The following is an 18792-nucleotide window of genomic DNA, read 5'->3' on the forward strand; positions in this document are numbered from 1 at the left end:
TCAACCTGGATTTTAGCCCAGTGAGAACAATTTTGGACTTCTGACATCCAGAATTGTAAGATAATAATAAGGACAATCTTCCTTTTTAAGGTCACTTGGTTAGCAAGCTTAATTCCATCTGCAAACTTAATTCCCCCTTGCCATGTAACCTAACACATTCACAGGTTTGGAGATCAGGCTGTGGACATCTTTGGGGGCCCATTATTCTGCCTACCATACATTGAAAGGAAAAAGCCCAATTTATAATAGCACTAACAAATCTAAAATACCCAAGAATAAATTTAGTAAGAAAGGTACTGGAGCTACATGAATAAAATGTTAAAATAAACTAAAAGCCATTTGTTATAGAAAACTGGAATAAATGGAAAGATATTTCCTGTTTTTGGATAGAAATACATAATTCATTATTATAAATATGTCAATTGCCCTAAGTTAATTTAACTTTAGATCCTGATAAATTTATTGAAATTCCCCAAAATACAGATAACCTTTTCTAACTAGACAAGATAATTCTGAAATTTTATGAGAAAAAGTAAACAACTAAGATAGCCAAGAAAATTCAGAAACAGAAAAGGATAAATTCTAAGTGGATCACAGATTCGAATGTGAAAAAGTGACATCATAAATATGCTAAAAGAAAGCATAGAAGAATTCTTTTTTTAAATTTTGAGTGAAGAAGTCCTTTCTAACAGTAACTCAAAATAAAGAAACCATAAAAATGGATGAATCTACATAAAATAAATGAAATAGTTCATGATTTTTAAAATGCATGAAAATGACTGGAAGAAAATATATAAAAATTTACTGGAATTCTGTGTTTTATAATCATTGATTATTATTTTTCCTTTATGTGCTTATAATTTCCACAAATTGCATGTATTACTTTCAGAATCAGGAAAAGAATGTTTAAAAAGTATGTATTCTTTCTGTTTTCTTTGCCTTCTCTCCACCTTATTGTTTTTCTTCTTCTCTTGTATGCTGTAGGCAGAGTTGTTCCTTCCTTCCCTGGTTGACTCCTTTACTTGTGCTATTCAGCTGATTCCTCTTTGATTCCTTCAGGTCCATCTTGCATAAATTATACTCTTCTTTTATTGCATCTTTCATGTCTTCTATACTACTTGACCAATTTTCCTTTCTCTATAAGAATGTTGTTTGCATGATCCTCAAATATGTCTTCCCCATAACCATGAAACCCTCTGTAATGGGTTGAATTATGTTCAACTTGGTAGGCAAAGAGGACTGCTGGAGGGTCCTGAGCCAGAAATTAAAGTCTCAGTTATACCCTGCCTAACTGAAAGCAGACAAGGGATTATCCTCCTCTCAAGTGCTCAAAACGTGCCAGAAGGCATTGTGCTCATATTATGTTGGAGCTCTAACCCCAATACCTGTGGATGTGGCCTTATTTAGAAATAGCGTTTTTGCAGATGTAATCAATTTAAGATGAGGTTATACTGGATTAGAGTGGGCTCTGAATCCAATGACTGGTGTCTTTCTGGGGGAAAGGAGAGAGACAAACAGACACACAGGGAAGAAGGCCATGTGGCCACAGAGGTGAGATTGGAGTGACACAGCTTCCAAGGATTACCAAGGAGTGATGGGAGCCACCTGTAGCTAGAGGAGGTGAGGAAGGGCTCCTCCCTCCGGCCTTCAGCAGGAGCAGGGCCCTGCTAGCAACTTGATTTCAGGCGTCCAACCTCCGGACTGCAAGAGAATAAATTTCTGTTGTTCTAAGTCACCCGGTTTGTGGAGGTTGTTAGGTCAGCCCTATGAAACTAAGACACCATTTTTCTATGAAGGCAGCTTCTTCCTTTCATCACCAAACTTTTTGAGATATCAGTGGATGTTGGTACCTTCATTTTTCTATTGCCAGCTCATTGCTAACCTTTTGGCAATCTGGCTACTACTACAGAGTTTATCCTGAGGAGCTTCTTTATCTACCTTAACATATCCCTATTTTTCCTGCACAGAAGCTTTCAGGGTTTCCTACAGAGCAAGGAACACGTTTTTTATTGCCTGGCAATCAGGACCCCCCCCACTCTTGACTCAACGGACCCAACCTCATATCCCATGACCCCTATACCCACTCCCTACATTCCAGCCAAACTGCATCCCCTTCCATTTTTCAAGCTTTCCATGCCTTGTCCTTTCACTGCACATTTACTGTTGGGTTCCCTCCATCTTTCCTCCTCTTTGTGCTTCAGGGCTGCTGTGGGAGGGACTCCAGAGCTCACCCATAACTGGTTCTCCTCTCCTTTTAGGCATTTGAGAGGATTTTAATCCCTGTCCACTTTCAGTTAGGCAGGGTGTAACCGAGCCTTTAATTCCTGGCTCAGGACCCTCCGGCAGTCTCTTTGCCCACCACAGGGAAGGAGGGGGCTGCGCGTTTCACATGCTGCAGACACAAGTGCTTCTCTCTTCTTCTCCTCTTTTTGCAAGTCATTTCAGAGACTCTCAGCTGTAAACTTCTTGAATCCTTCCTGGAAAAGCGAATCTGGAAGTTACAGGGAGGAGTTCTCTTCACAGCTTTGTCTCTGACAGAACCTTCTAGGAAGGGGCTCTGTGGGATTGAGGGAGGAGGGGCTTTGGGACCAGACTGAGAACAAGAGCTAAGGGATAGGAGTCTCTCCTTCTGCAGAGCGAGGAGGGATCCCGTGATTACACATACTAAATACGTGCGGTGAGGCACGTGAGGTGCTGAGTCATGAATGCTTCTTGCCTTTAGAGCAGGTGAAGTTCAAGGCGACTGTTGTGCATGAGGGTCTTCATGGTGGGCTGTGCACAGAGCCTAGAATGAAAGGCTTTTTGATGGTTATTACAGATGAGTGACATACCATATTTTATATTTTAATTTTTATGTAACCCTAAGTGATAAAATTACCGGTGTCTTGTTAATTAAATTATTGAAGCCTGAAAATGTTATTTTCTTTAGTGAAAATTAGGGTTCTATTAGATTTTTTTTTTACCGCCATATTATTAACACCTTGTAATAGTGATATATATTTGTTATAATTCACAAAATAATTTTCTTATATTTTTAACCACAGCCATCATCCACAACAGGGTTCAGTGTGTTATATACTCCCATGTTTTATCCTGTAACTTTCCTTCTAGTAACAAACACAACCAAAAATGTACCCTTTCACACACATAATTCACAAATATAATTATATTCACAAATACAATTCAGCACTGCTAATTACACTCACAATAATGTGCTACCTCACCATTATCCATTTCCAAACATTTACATCAACCTAAATACAAATTCTGCATGAATTATGCATCAGCTCCCCATTCTCTACCCCCATTCTCTCTCCTGGTAACCTATATTCTAGATTCTAACTCTGTTCATTTTTTTAAATAATAATTAGTACATGTCAATGAGATCATACAATATTTTTCCTTTTGTGTTTGGCTTAGCTCACTCAACGTAATGCCCTTAAAGTTCATCCATATTATCACATACATCATGACTTCATTCCTTCTTACAGCTGAATAATATTCCATCATATGTGTATACCACATTTTGTCTATCCATTCATCTGTTGATGGACACTTGGATTGATTCCATCTTTTGGCAGTTGTGAACAATGCCACTATGAACATCAGTGTTCAAATGTCTTTTCAAGTCCCTGCTTTCAGTTCTTCTGGGTTTATACCTAGCAATGGAATTGCCAGTTCATATGGTAGTTCTATACTTAGCATCCTAAGGAAACATCAAACTGTCTTCCACAGTGGCTGCAACACTCATTTCATTGCTCTTTATATTCCCAACAGCAATGAAATGAGTGTTCCTGTTTCTCCACATCCTCTCCAATGCTTTAAGTTTTCTGTTTTCTTAATAGTGGTCATCCTAGTAAATGTGAAATGGTATCTCATTGTGTTTTTTTTTTTTTTTTTCATTTTTATTGAGATTGTTCAGATACCATACAATTATCCAAAGATCCAAAGTGTACAATCACTTGCCCCTGGGTACCCTCATACAGCTGTGCATCCATCACACTTAATTTTTGTTCAATTTTTAGAAACTTTTCATTACTCCAGACAAGAAATAAAGTGAAAGATGAAAAGAGAAAAAAAGAAAAGGAAACTCTAAACCTCCCTTATCCCTAATCAACCCCCCTCAATTGTTGACTCCTAGTATTGATATAGTATGTTTGTTACTGTTTGCGAAAAAATGTTGAAATACTACTAACTGTAGTATATAGTTTGTAATAGGTATATAGTTCTTCCCTATATGCCCCTCTATTATTAACTTCTAATTGTATTGTCATACATTTGTTCTGGTTCATGGAAGCGATTTCTAGTATTTGTACAGTTGATCATGGACATTGCCCACCATAGGATTCAGTTTTATACATTCCCATCTTTTGACCTCCAACTTTCCTTCTGGTGACATATATGACTCTGAGCTTCCCCTTTCCACCTCATTCACACACCATTCGGTGCTGTTAGTTATTCTCACATCTTGCTACCAACACCCCTGTTCATTTCCAAACATTTAAGTTCATCCTAATCGAACATTCTGCTCATACTAAGCAAGAGCATCTACATTTCTTTCGCAAGGCAGGAGGGAGAGTCATAGAAGGTAGAGAGGCAAAAGAAAGAGGAAACAAAAAAATGACAGCTAGAAAGCAGCAAAAGGAAAAATAACCTTAAATCAAAGTAGAATAAAGAATCAGACAATACCACCAATGTCAAGTGTCTAACATGCCTCCCCTATCCCCCCCTCTTATCTGCATTCACCTTGGTATATCACCTTTGTTACATTAAAGGAAGCATAATACAATGATTCTATTAGTTACAGTCTCTAGTTTATGCTGATTGCATCCCTCCCCCAATGCCTCCCCATTTTTAACACCTTGCAAGGTTGACATTTGCTTGCTCTCCCTCGTAAAAGAACATATTTGTACATTTTATCACAGTTGTTGAATACTCTAGATTTCACCAAGTTACACAGTCCCAGTCGTTATCTTTCCTCCTTTCTTGTGGTGTCTCACATGCTCCCCATCTTCCTCTCTCAACCGTATTCATAGTTACCTTTGTTCAATGTACTTACATTGTTGTGCTACCATCTCCCAAAATTGTGTTCGAAACCACACACTCCTGTCTTCTATCACCCTGTAGTGCTCCCTTTAGTATTTCCTGTAGGGCAGGTGTCTTGTTCACAAAGTCTCTCATTGTCTGTCAGAAAATATTTTGAGCTCTCCCTCATATTTGAAGGACAGCTTTGCTGGATACAGGATTCTTGGTTGGTGGTTTTTCTCTTTCAGTATCTTAAATGTATCACACCACTTCCTTCTTGCCTCCATGGTTTCTGCTGAGAGATCCGCACATAGTCTTATTAAGCTTCCTTTGTATGTGATGGATTGCTTTTCTCTTGCTGCTTTCAGGATTCTCTCTTTGTCTTTGACATTTGATAATCTGATTATTAAGTGTCTTGGTGTAGGCCTATTCATATCTCTTCTGTTTGGAGTACGCTGCGCTTCTTGGATCTGTAATTTTATGTCTTTCATAAGAGATGGGAAATTTTCATTAATTATTTCCTCTATTATTGCTTCTGCCCCCTTTCCCTTCTCTTCTCCTTCTGGGACACCAATGATACATACATTATTGTACTTTGTTTCATCCTTGAGTTCCCGGAGACGTTGCTCATATTTTTTCATTCTTTTCTCCATCTGCTCCTTTGCATGTAGGCTTTCAGGTGTTTTGTTCTCCAGTTCCTGAGTGTTTTCTTCTGCCTCTTGAGATCTGCTGTTGTATGTTTCCATTGTGTCTTTCATCTCTTGTGTTGTACCTTTCATTTCCATAGATTCTACTAGTAGGTTTTTTGAACTTTTGATTTCTGCCGTATACATGTCCAGTGCTTCCTTTACAGCCTCTATCTCTTTTGCAATATCTTCTCTAAACTTTTTGAATTGATTTAGCATTAGTTGTTTAAACTCCTGTATCTCAGTTGAAGTGTACGTTTGTTCCTTTGACTGGGCCATAACTTTGTTTTTCTTAGTGTAGGTTGTAATTTTCTGTTGTCTAGGCATGGTTTCCTTGGTTATCCAAATCAGGTTTTCCCAGACCAGAACAGGCTCAGGTCCCAGAGGGAAGAAATATTCAGTATCTGGTTTCCCTGTGGGTGTGTCTTAGAAGATTGCTCCACCCTTTGATGCCTGGGGTCACTGTGCTTTTCTGCCCAGCAGGTGACGCCTGTTAGCCTATAATTCTTGACTGGTGTGAGGAGGTATGGCCGTGTTCCCCCAGGCTCTGGGGTCTGGTTGTGAATGGAAAGGGCCCCACCCCTTTCCTCCTAGAGAAGACAGACCCCTCAGGTGGAGGTCATTAGCATTTCAATGGTCTCGCTCTCTGCTTGTGGTGTCTCCACCCTTCCCAGAGTCACAACCCTGGAAACTGAAGATGACTGGGGCTTTCTCCACTGAGCCAAAAAAGAAACAGATAGTCCCCTTCAGACCCAGTCCAAGGCAACCCTCCGGCTCTCCTAGGTCAGTCGTCACCCAAAGCCTCTGTCTGTTTTTTAGGGCTGCGTACCTGTAGTGAGAAGTTCACACTCGCTACTTAAAACCCCAGTTGGAGCTCAGCTGAGCTGTATTCGCTTGCTGGGAGAGAGATTCTCTGTGGCACCACACGGCTCTGCAGCTCGGGCTATGGGGGAGGGGGTCTCCCGACCTGGTTCCGCAGGTTTTACTTACAGATTTTATGCTGTGTTCTCGGGCATTCCTCCCACTTCAGGTTGGTGTATAATGAATGGATGGTCTCGTTTGTCCCCCCGCAGTTATTCTGGATTATTTACTAGTTGTTTCTGGTTTTTTGTAGTTGTTCCAGGGGGACTACTTAGCTTCCACTCCTCTCTATGCCGCCATCTTGCCCGAGTCCTGGGTTCTATTAGATTTTACCAAGGGGGGTCTTAGTGTTCTAACAAGATGTACAACTGCCATTTCAATGCTCAATTAAAATGGTGATTGTGAGACAATATTGTGCTTTTATTAGGACTGAAAATGCTTAGATGACAAAGTGAAGACAATAGGTTGCACAACTGTATGTAAGTATGATTATAAGTATATGAAAAATCTATTATAAGAAAGAAAATTGGAAGGAAGTTCCTAAAAATATTGACAATGGATGTTTTGGGGATGGAATTATGAGTGAATTTTCCTCTTTCATGTACCAAATTTAAAAAAGAGAATCTATTACTTTTTTTTTTTACATTTTATTTTGAAATAAATTCAAAGTTATAGGAACAGTTGCAAAAACAATACAAACCCCATACACAGAGCTCCAGCATTCCCTGACCCCCCCCCCGATACCCCGATCCACTAACTTTAACATGTTGTCACACCGCTATTTCTTTCCCTCCCTCCCTCTCTCCGTATCTATCATCCATCATCTATTGCTCTGTCTTCTGAACATATGAGAGCTAGTTGCACACATCCTTGAACAAACACTATAATTCACATATACAATTCCCATGAACAAGAACATTCTTTTATGCAATCCCATTAAGTGCAGCTAAAAAGTACAAGAGATTCAACAATGATACAAAGCTTACATTCTATATTTCCTTTTCCTTATGTTTCAACTATGTCCCTTTGAGCCTCCTGTCCTCCATCCTCAGATCCCATCCAGGGTCATCCTTGGCATTCAATTGTCATCTATTTAGACTGTCTTTTTTTTTTTTTTTTCTCAATTGTGGAAACATATATACAGCCTAAATCTTCCCATTCCACCCCCTCCTTAGCATTCCATTAGTGGGATTAATCACATTTAGAATGTTGTAATGCTATCACCTTCCCACCATCCATTACTAGAAATTTCCCTTCACCTCAAATAGCAACCCTACACTCATTTCTTAACTCCCCATTGCCCCTTCTCCCATTTCTCTTAACCCATACTCTACTTTTCATCTCTATGGTCATATTCTCTGATAATTTCTTTGTGTTTGCTGTGGGGCTTAAAATTAAACTCTTAAATCCATAACAATCTTGTTTTTCTTTGATACCAACTTAATTTCAATAGGACACTTAAACTATGTATCTATACTCCTCCATTTCCCCACCTTTATATAGTTCTTGTCAAAAATTACATATTTTACATTGAGTTCAAAACCACTGATTTATCATTAGAGTTTGTGTATTTTATATCATGTAGGAAGTAAATAGTGGAGTTACAATTCAAAAATTATTGACTTCCATTTGTATTCCATTGTGGTCAGAGATTGTGCTTTGAATATGTTCAATTGTTGTTTTTGTTTTCTTTTTAATTTATTGAGGCTTGTTTTATGTCCCAGCATATGGTCCATTCTGGAGAAAGATCCATGATCACTAGAGAAAAATGAGAGTCCTGGTTATTTGGGATGTAAGGTTCTACATATGTCTGTTAAAATTCTCTGTATCTCTTTCTCCTTTCTTTGTTTCTCTGTCGGTAGGGCTCCCTTTAGTATCTGAAGTAGTGCAGATCTTTTATTGGCAAACTCTCTCAGCATTTGTTTGTCTGTGAAAAATGTAAGCTCTCCCTCAATTTGAAGGAGAGTTTTGCTGGATAAAGTATTCTTGGTTGGAAATTTTTCTCTCTCAGAGTTTTAAATATGTCATGCCACTGCCTTCTCACCTCCATGGTGGCCACTGAGTAGTCACAACTTAGTCTTATGTTGTTTCCTTTGTATGTGGTGAATTGCTTTTCTCTTGCTGCTTTCAGAACTTGCTCCTTTTCTTCAGTATTTGACAGTCTGATCAGAATATGTCTTGGAGTGGGTTTATTTGGATTTATTCTATTTGGAGTTCGCTGGGCATTTATGCTTTGTGTATTTATATTGTGTAGAAGGTTTGGGAAGTTTTTCCCAACAATTTCTTTGAATACTCTTTCTCGACCTTTATCCTTTTCTTCCCCTTCTGGGACACCAGTGAGTCTTAAATTTGGACATTTTATTTTATCTTTCATATCCCTGAAATCCTTTTCGATTTTTTTTGAATTTTTTCTCCATTCTTTCTTTTGTTCTTTCATTTTCTGTTCTGTGGACCTCTAGGACACTGAGTCATTGTTCAGATTCCTCTAATCTTGTATTATAAGTATCCAGAGTCTTTTTAATTTGGCCAACACTTTCTTTTATTTCCATAAGATCTTCTATTTTTTTATTTAGTCTTGCAATTTCTTCTTCATGCTCTTCTAGGGTCTTCTTTATGTCCCTTATATCCTGTTCCATGGTCTTCTTCATGTCTTTTATATCCTGCGCCATGTTTTCATTCCTCGATTGTGATTGTTTGATTAATTGTGCCAAGTACTGTGTTTCTTCTGATATTTTGATTTGGGTGTTTGGGATCGGGGTCTCCATGTCGTCTGGTTTTATCATATGCATTAAGATTTTCTGTTGTTTTTGGCCTCTTGGCATTTGCTTTGCTTGATAGGGTTCTTTCAAGTTGTAAAAAAACAAAAATACCAATCTAATTTTTCAGAAATACAAGTTGGTGGCATACACTTTCTCCAACTAACCAGCAGATGGTGTCTGCGAGTCACCTATACCCCTCAAGTCAGTTTTCCCCAACTCTGTCTCTGTGGTGTGTGGGGAAATGATTCTTGTGGGGTTCAGTTGGAGAACTCAGCTTGGGTTTGTTGTTGGAGCCATCTGCCCTGAATGTGGTGCATGTGTCTGGGTGGTCAGGGAGGCAGGGAAGCTTTATTATTCAAACCTCCCAGGTGTTCCCGGAGATTCAAGGCTGTTGCAAGAGTCTAAGCCTTCATTTCAGTTTTGCCCCAGATTTTCTCTGTTGCTGACCCACAAACCACCGGCATTGACGTAGTGTCCCTGGGTTTTCCGAGCGGGCCCCCCTCCTCAGCTGTGATCTTCCAGGACCTCTGCTGAGGGAAGGCTGTGCTACATCACTAGTGCACATCGTCCCTCAAGGGAAGCCCTGGGCCGCCAGGCCGTGTGGGGTGCTCTCTGCCTGATGCAAAGATTAGCGTATAATTCTTGACTGGTGTAGGTTCTGAATGAAAGGCAGGTAGTAGAGCTGGGCCCCACCCCTTTCCTCTTAGAGAAGATAGATGCCCTAGGGGGAGGTTATTAGCATTTCAATGGTCTCTCTCTGCCTGTGCCACACCCCTGTCTGGGTCACAGAACTGGGAACTGAAAATGGCCGAGGCTTTCTCCACTGAGTTGAAAAAGGAACAGAGCTAGTCCAAGGCGACCATCCGGCTCTCCAAGGTCAGTCGTCTCCCAAAGCCTCTGTCTACTTGTTGGGGATTTGTACCTTGTAGTGAGCAGTTCCCACTCACTAATTAAAACCCCAGGTGGAGCTCAGCTGAGCTATGTTTGCTCGCTGGGAGAAAGCTTCTTTCTGGCACCATGAGGCTTTGTAGCTTGGGCTGTGAGGGAGGGGACTCCCAATTTGGATCCGCAGTTCTTACTTACAGATTTTAGTCTGTGATCTTAGGCAATCCTTCCAATTCAGGTTGATGTATGATGAGTGGATGGTCATGTCTGTCCCCCTGCAGTTATTCTGGATTATTTACTAGTTGTTTCTGGTTTTTTTTAGTTGTTCCAGGGAGACTACTTAGCGTCCTCTCCTCTCTATGCTGCCATCTTAGATCCTCCCCTCTCTATTACTTTTATAGTTAAAATGTAATAGAATTTGTTGTATTTTATTTCTGTTCTCAGGAAGATATACACAGGTGTCTTCCATTGTATTTGATATTTTGCATGGATTAATTAATCTATTTGCATCTGAGGAGACACTTGGGTTTATACAAAATCAAACTATGGGCATTTGTTTAGACAATTTCCCTGGGATCAAATGGCTATTTGCAAAGCTATATTTACCATGTTAAAGAATAAAACACATTTTATTTGGAGATTAGCAAGAAAGCTTTATGGCCCCTGAAATGCCACAAATAAACAGGCAGCAGAAGAAATGAAGCAGAACATACTGAGAATGCCAAGAGGACAATTTTAGCAAGCGTTTCAGGTTTGCATGTCTTTGACTGAAGCCCAATCTTTTTCCTAGGACGCTGCTGATTTCCAGTCCTCTGTCAGCTGCGCTGGGTGTTGAATATTTCAAGCATAGCAATTTTCAACTGCGCAGATTACATAGGCAGAGCACAGCTCGCAGGCATTGCTTGACGTGTAGGTTGTAGAACAAGGGTTACAGGGAAGCCTGGGGAAAAAGAATTTCAAACTAAGCTTAACACGGGAAAGCTTAATAGGCTGTCAACTTGGAAAAATCATGGCTAAATTTGCCTACAAATTATGTTATGAAAGAAACTCTCTGCAGAATAGCACTTTGATTTAAGTCTATTTTATCCCTGGACCCAGAATTGCATTTCAGCAGTGATGTTGAACAATATTTTATATATTTTCTTCATTTTGCAAATATCGTATTATGCATGTTTCTGATTTCCCTTTAATGGAAAACAGGAGCAAAGGGAGAGCCCGGCATGAAATGTTATATATGGTATTTATTCTGCTTTAGAACTTCATAATATTTCAGAATGTTTCTATCATCATGTGCTTAGCGGTAACCACCTTGCATCCCTCTTTTAAGATCCCTTACTACATCGGGTTTGACCTTGGCGGGCCCTTGGAGAAAGCAGGATTCTCTGACATCAGCGCTTTACTTTCAACCTCCTTGTGACTCTGGGGGATTTCATGACTAGTTGCCTGGTACTTGCCTGCTGTCCTCCCTCTCAAGGAGGCCCCTGTACATGGCGATCTCGCACTCCAGCCGGGCTTTCGTGTCCAGCAGCACCTCATGTTCCTGGTTCTGCCACTCCACGTCGCAGCGGATCTCGGCCAGCTGGGCCTGCACGTTATCGATCAGGCTCTGCATCTGGGCCAGCTGGGAGCTATACTGGGCCTCGGTCTCTGCCACAGTGCATTCTAGAGATTCTGTCTGTGGGAGTTAAAACAACAACAACAACAACAGAAACTATAAAAAGGACAGGATAAATAGGATAAACAGGACAGTGTAGCCCAGACTCAAACAGACTCAAACAGACTCAAACTCAAACAGACTCAAACGTATTGAGCCCATACTCAATATGGTGGAGCCAGGACCTGTTTTCAGGTCCTGGCTCCACCCTTTTCTGGTTATGTGACCTTGGAAAAATTACTTTGCTTCTGTGAGCTAAGTTTTATTATATATAAAATGGAGACTGCAAAGTACTTCTCTTGTAGGATGGTTGTGAGGATTAAATGAATTAATATGTGTAAAAGTACTTAGAACAGTGCCTGGAAATTTTTAAAGGCAATTTATCAAGCTTACCCTTGTTAAGCTCAGTATAAAATTGTTTTTCCCCAGGCTTCCCTGAAACCCATTGTTTACAGCCTGCATGTTAGCTACTACCACACCACTCTGACTACTGCAACCCACAGCATACTTCTGTAGCTTCTGGAGGATCTCCAACGTTTGAGAGAACATGTTGAGTATGGGCTCCCCGCGGGGAGGGGCACTGCAGTGTGGTTAGGAGAAGAGGTTCCAGGGTGGAAACACCTGGGTTCAGCTTCCACATTTACCTCTTAAAATTGTATGATGGCCTGTAGGTTACTTAATCTGATCTCAGTTTTCCTCATCTGTATCATGGAGCTTGTAAAGCCATGTACCCCATAAGTATTGTGAGGATTAGATTAGCCAGTGTCTCTCACGAGACTGATGCTCAGCTGTTAATCACCTGGATATTCTCCATAACAGCTAACATGGCATACGCTTGACTGGAACCGGCTGATATAACTTCTTGAGTGTATGATATTCATGTTGCTCGGTTGGAGTGGGGTGCAGTGAAGGGTCAGGTTGAGATATCAATCTGAGGGAACTTTAGGGTAGTTGTAGGGTAAAAAAGTTTGAAAAGCTTTTTTTTTTCCTTTATAAATGATGGTCATATGGAAAATTGAGCATGAAAGAGCATTAAAATCCATTGGAATTTTCGAGTGCTTTGGCTGAGAGGTCCCCCATCCCTCTCTGCTCCTTCCTTCTCCCTCTTTCTCTGGCTCTGGGGGTGGCTGCTAGATCATGCCCAGGATCACGCTGGCCGGAGCATCCTGCTGGGATAGTACACACTGTTCACCTGTCACTTCTGCTAGCTGACCAACAGTGTGCTCAGAGAAGGCAAGAAAATGTAGGCCCTGCAAATTGGAATTTCAGATCTTTTCCTATGTGAACTATGAGTTTCTCCCTTGGGTTATGGAAGAGAGGACAATATCTCCCTGGAGTATCTCAGGGTCTGATTCATCCGTGACAAAACAGAAGCTGTCTTTCCCTTACGCACCAGACTTTGTTGGGTTTGGAGCTCAGTCTCCAGAGTGCTAGCTGTGCGTTTCAGTTCCAGGATCTCTCTCTGGCAGCCCTGCAGCTGCTCCGTGCTGGACAGCTGCTGCTGATTTAGCTCCTCTGTCTGAAACACAGGCACGATTAGAGAACACAAATAAGACAGGGATCGGGAAGCCTGCCATTCTCCTGCTGCAGGTGCCCACCTGAGCAGCAAACCATTCTTCCACGTCTCTGCGGTTGTCGGCGAGCACTGTTTCATACTGGCAACGCATCTCATCCAGGACCCCGTTGAGGTCGATGGTGGGGGCAGTGTCTAGCTCCACATTGAGCCGGTCACCAAGCTGTTCACTAAGCAAGTTGACCTCCTGAAAGCGGAAATGGTTTGACAGGGTCACTTCCCAGTGGCATCCCATTTCTGGTTTTGGGAGTTGTAGTTTTAAGTGTGGGATTTAGATTCGATTGCCTGGGTTGAATCTCTCTTCAGCACTTATAAGTAAGTGCCTTTGTTTCTTCATCTGCAATATGGGTATAATAATGTACCTTTTCCAAAGTGTTAATGTGAACTATATGAGAGTGTGTATATATATATTTACACAAAGAATTTATAAAAGTCTTGGCACATGGTAAGATCTCAGTAAGTGTTAGTTATTATTATCATCAACAAATGTTCAGAGGGAAAATGTACTTTGTTGCATTAGCCAGCTTTTCATTTTCCAGCTTCATCAATATGGGGTATATGTAGAACATTTAAGAAAATTGATCCAAATATTGCATGAATCTTTATCCCCTTTTTGAAATGGACTTCATAGTCTGTGTTATCAGCCTGATTTTTGTAGACTGGGGTTGGCATAAGGAAAGTAGTTTATAAAGTTGTTTATCTCCTCCACAGAAAACCACAGAAAGAGGAGAGTTTGGACCCTTCACCAGGCGCTGGCCAGGGGCTAGTTCACGTCCACATTCTGAGACAAACTGGAATGATCAGGCTGAATAGTAATAGTGCCCTCAAGTAATTCTGTTCCAGCTTAAGCAACGTCTACCCAAGTTCAGCTTACATACTTCAACATGAAATCTTAGTTCAATTTTGTCACTCTAGGAGTCCTTCAACCACTTTGCCACTTTACTCACCTCTTCATGGTTTTTCTTAAGGCAAAGCAGATCATCCTTCAGAGATTCCACCTGGGCCTCCAGGTCAGCTTTGCACAGGGTCAGCTCATCCAGGATCCTGCGCAGGCCACTGAGGTCAGTCTCTACTAGCTGGTGAAGAGACAGTTCAGCCTCGTACCTTTCATAAAAAAAAGACATGCAGATCCAATGCTTACTCTGCCAGGCACTGTGCAAAGTACTGGGGGTGTACGGGTGAATGACATGTGGACTCAAGGGAGCCACATGCCATGATTTATTTTATATTCTAAATAACTATAAATTACAGCTTTGTGACAATTATTAGCTTAAAAATATTTGTGCTGAATGTGTGTTATGTGTGTGTGCATGAGAGTAAGAGAGAGAGAGAGAATCATAAATTATTTTTGAATTCAAATTAAACTTACTTTGACCTAAAGTCATCGGCAGCCAGTTTGCAGTTGTCAAGCTGTACAGCAAGTCTAGAATTCTCTGCCTTCGTGCACAAGATCTGGGAAGAAGGTATTCTGTAATAAATGATTATTTGCAAGAAACCTATCTATCCATTTAACGTCTATGCAATTATCTTTTAAAAATCTCTATAAGAAAGTATAACTAGCTTTCAGCCTGCTTTTCTGATTAACTATGCCACTCATGACTGTTTACCCATCTGTGATAATAGAAATTCATCAGAAAGAGAAGAAAAAGGCTACTAGATGAAATTTTATGATTAAAAAGATGACAGTTAAGGTACTGTTTAAATCTAATATAAATATACAGTGTTAAATACAGAAGTGGTTTTGGATATAAAATAGTTTTTCCTCATTTTATGGAAGATAAAGGTAAAGCCTACAGGTAAGTGACTTTAATATGGTCACTCAGGTAATTAGTGGCAGTGCTGGGGCTAGTGCTAATGTTTCCTGACTCTTAGCCCAGAGATCTCTCCATTCTATCACATTAGCTCTTGCAATTTCCCTCTCCCTTGGTTTCCTTTCATCAAACGGCCTCTTCTAGGATAAAGATAAAGCAAATCACTGAGTGGGAAAGCAGAGGAATTAGGACAACAAGACAGCAGACCTTTTGTTGGAGGTCTTCAATGGTGTTGAAGTAGCACTGATAATTGGGACACACCAATGGGATCTCCTGATCACATTGTTCCCGGATCCTGCTTTCCAGCTCTGCGTTCATCTCTTCCAGGCCGCGCACCTTCTCCAGATAGCTGGCGAGTCTGTCATTGAGGAACTGCATCGTCTCCTTCTCATTGCTGTTGAACACCACATCCTCACACCAAGCACCGTTCCCCACCAAGCATGGACTACTACAGCTCCCAGCAAAGTAGTAACGGGCAAAGCACCCAGCTGGCAAGTGCGACCTGGGTAGGAAGCTGGGGTTCTGGCATGTGGATGTAGAGCAGACCTTGGGGAGACAAGTTGTTTCCACTGAGCAGGTTGAAGCAGACGGAAGATTAGAAGCCCTGACACAGGACTCAGTAGAGCAGCAAGTGGGGGAACAGTGAGAAGTCATCCTAGAAATAAAGAACAGAGACTATTTGCAAAACCCAAGTGGCCTGACTCCAGAAGCCTCCTCCGTTCCTGGGACTTTTATACAGCCCCCCAAAATGGGTATTTACAGGTCGCAGCGGATGTTTTCTTTATCACTGTTCATGCCAGTTTTCATAAGAACATTTCATTAGTCTTGTTTTGTTTACTGAGGATGAGTTTTATGCCTCATAAAAGAGGGATAACTTCAGGTTACTAAATCAGGACTTATACTATTTCCATGTGCTAGTAGGATAAAAACTTGTTTCAGAAAATCTTCACAGGAAGCACTGTCCTTTTGACAGAATAAAGAAAGGAAGAGAAAATTTGGCCAATTAGTAATTGATTAAAATAAGGAAAATAGTATTCCCATAGATTTTGATCCTGTGCATTAAAAAGTTGCTTCTTTTAAAATTAATATTGCAACTCGTTAAATGCCATTTACTTGTTTGTGCCACCATCATAAAAATGTTCAGTGTGATTAACCATCTTTGTAATGCTTTTTGCAATCTTGACTTAGCATATACGGGCTTATATGGTAGAGGACTGAGGTATGTATTTGGTTAGAAGTGTGTGTGTGTTAACCGTACCTCACTGTGTGAAAATAGAAAGATCCCATTGCCTAACTGTTGTTGGGCATAATTGGTGCCCTATAGGCCAAAATATAAATTGGTTATCAGGAGCTAGAGTTGTAATCCTTGATTTGTTGAAACTTGCCTTCTCCACATTCTTTGTGTCTCATTTTTTTAGATCAGGGGAACTATTATTACTATTACTACTATTACTACTACTACCACCTTGGGGATACCTATTGGTTACTTAGGTATTTCTAATAAGAGTGAAATATAAATTCTAAGTTACAATCTTTTAGGCAGTTGGGAAATCCTCACTGATTGCCCTTAGAATAGGAGCAAGGAAGCTACAGGAGGCTATTCTTCTGATATGGAGTCTGCTTTCTCATTTATTTTTTTTGAAGCCTTCAATTTAATGAAAATTAAAAAATACTGGAACTTGGGGATAAAAATTGTATAATGTGGATCCATACCAGTAGTTCTATTGGTTGAAATCCCTGGTGGATGGAGTCTGTAATGGAAAGGGACTTGAGATATAATTTTCTTTGATTCTCTTTTGATCTCACCTCTACTATGAAAGTTTATCTCTTCCCAATTTGCTTAGCTTTAATTGCAGTATTTCTTTCATTTTCAAAGGTAACACAGAGCAAATTGCCTCAAGGATCTTTGAGATCCTTATAAGAAAGAAACAGTAATCTGACAAAGTTAAAAGTTTCATGATCCAGAACAAATTAATTTTTTTCTAACTCAGGGTCTTGCTTCTTAGGTATCTGTTAATGAAAAAACAAAAGAAAACAAAAACAGGAGACTATGTATAATGGATTAAAATAGTCTGTTAGGATTTATTATTCATTGAACAAAGTTGGATTTGATTTTAGTGATTCTCTTTACATTTCAATACCTATACAAAAGTTCTTAGAGTGCCTCATAATACTTTGATGCTGTTCTGCAAATGATATGAGTTAAAGAATTCAAGACCACATTTGAGCAGAGAAAGTTCTGAACTAGCTATGGTGATGGTTGCTCAACATTTTGAGTGTACTTAATGGTGCTGAATTGTAAACTTTAAAAAGGTAAATTTTATGTTACATTTATTTTACCGCAGTAAAAATGCAGGTGTTAATAAAATTTCAAAGATGAAATAAAAAACATTATCTGAAGAGAAATTACAATTCTATAGTATTTTAATGAGTCAAAAGAAAAATATCATTGAAGAGAATCCATGACTTGGTTGTCCATCATAGGGTCCAGTTAATTAAAATGCAGCAATGTTCATTGTTTTAAGTTACAGGTAAAATAAGACATATTTCCTTTTGTCTCATGCTAATTTCTATTTGTAAAATGTTGATTACTGGTTATTGTACATAAACATCAAGAAGGGCTATTTATGTTGTCCTTGATTAGCTAGTGCAGTGTTGTACGATAATCTGTAGCTATCATTCCTAGCTTAGAATAAGGAAATTGCCCAGCAATTATTTTTATAGCATATCATCCTCAGAAGAAGGGACATTGGGAATACAGAAAAATAAATAGACCTCATAGAAGGTCATGATAAAAACACACAGTTATTTCATTTTGTAATATGCTCTTACTCCAGAACATTCACCTGCTGCTGCTAGAATGTCTGAAATTACAAGTTTATTTTTGTCACTCTCCATTTATGAAGTGAAAACTGCATAACTTGGCATATATAATGTTCCTCAATCTGGTCTTGATTTACTTTTTCTAGGCTCATTTTTTGATATTTCCTCTCACCAACATCAAATTCCAGCCATGCCTCCATGTTTTGTAGGTGTTGTTTCCTTTGTCTAATATTCTACTACCATTCCTTTCCTGGATGAACTCATGCATCAAGACTTGGCTGAAGTGTTATCCAGCTACCTCGCACTGAGATGGGGCCCTTACCATAGCAATGTGTACACACCTCCACTGTAGCAGCTGTTACACTGCATTGCAATTTTTCAATGATTTTAATGTTTACTGGTCTTATTTGACAATGTCTCTTTAAAACTTCATAGCCATAGTGCATCAGGCCTAATACAACAGGTTCTTAATAAATGTTTGCTAAAAATATATCCCCTATTCTTAGTAGAGATTACTGTTTTGGTACATAATTCCTCTGAAAATAACTGAATGTTGAAGGCCAAGGAAAATTGGTGGAGAAAAACAATCCTGTCCTAGGGCTCATAATAGTTAGATTCTGGTTCCCACATACCTTATTAGCTGTATTGTCTTTTATCTAGTCATGAGACCCTTTTGGGACTCAGTCCACTATAAAATGAGAAAAATAATCTCTCT

At 39.8% G+C, this 18792-nt stretch overlaps 1 protein-coding gene across 1 annotated transcript; it reads right to left on the minus strand.

Annotated features, from left to right (window-relative positions):
- Positions 1-11056: 11056 nt before the first annotated feature.
- KRT40 (keratin 40) lies at positions 11057-15908 on the minus strand. Its single transcript, XM_037809079.1, has 7 exons — positions 15462-15908; positions 14813-14895; positions 14391-14547; positions 13469-13630; positions 13264-13389; positions 11671-11891; positions 11057-11156 (listed from the first exon to the last, which is right to left on the minus strand). Exons 1-7 carry the CDS (start codon positions 15906-15908, stop codon positions 11057-11059), a joined length of 1296 nt encoding a protein of 431 aa, XP_037665007.1.
- Positions 15909-18792: the final 2884 nt, after the last annotated feature.

The sequence above is a fragment of the Choloepus didactylus genome, chromosome 18, assembly GCF_015220235.1.
Source record: "Choloepus didactylus isolate mChoDid1 chromosome 18, mChoDid1.pri, whole genome shotgun sequence".
Classification (NCBI taxonomy): domain Eukaryota; kingdom Metazoa; phylum Chordata; class Mammalia; order Pilosa; family Megalonychidae; genus Choloepus; species Choloepus didactylus.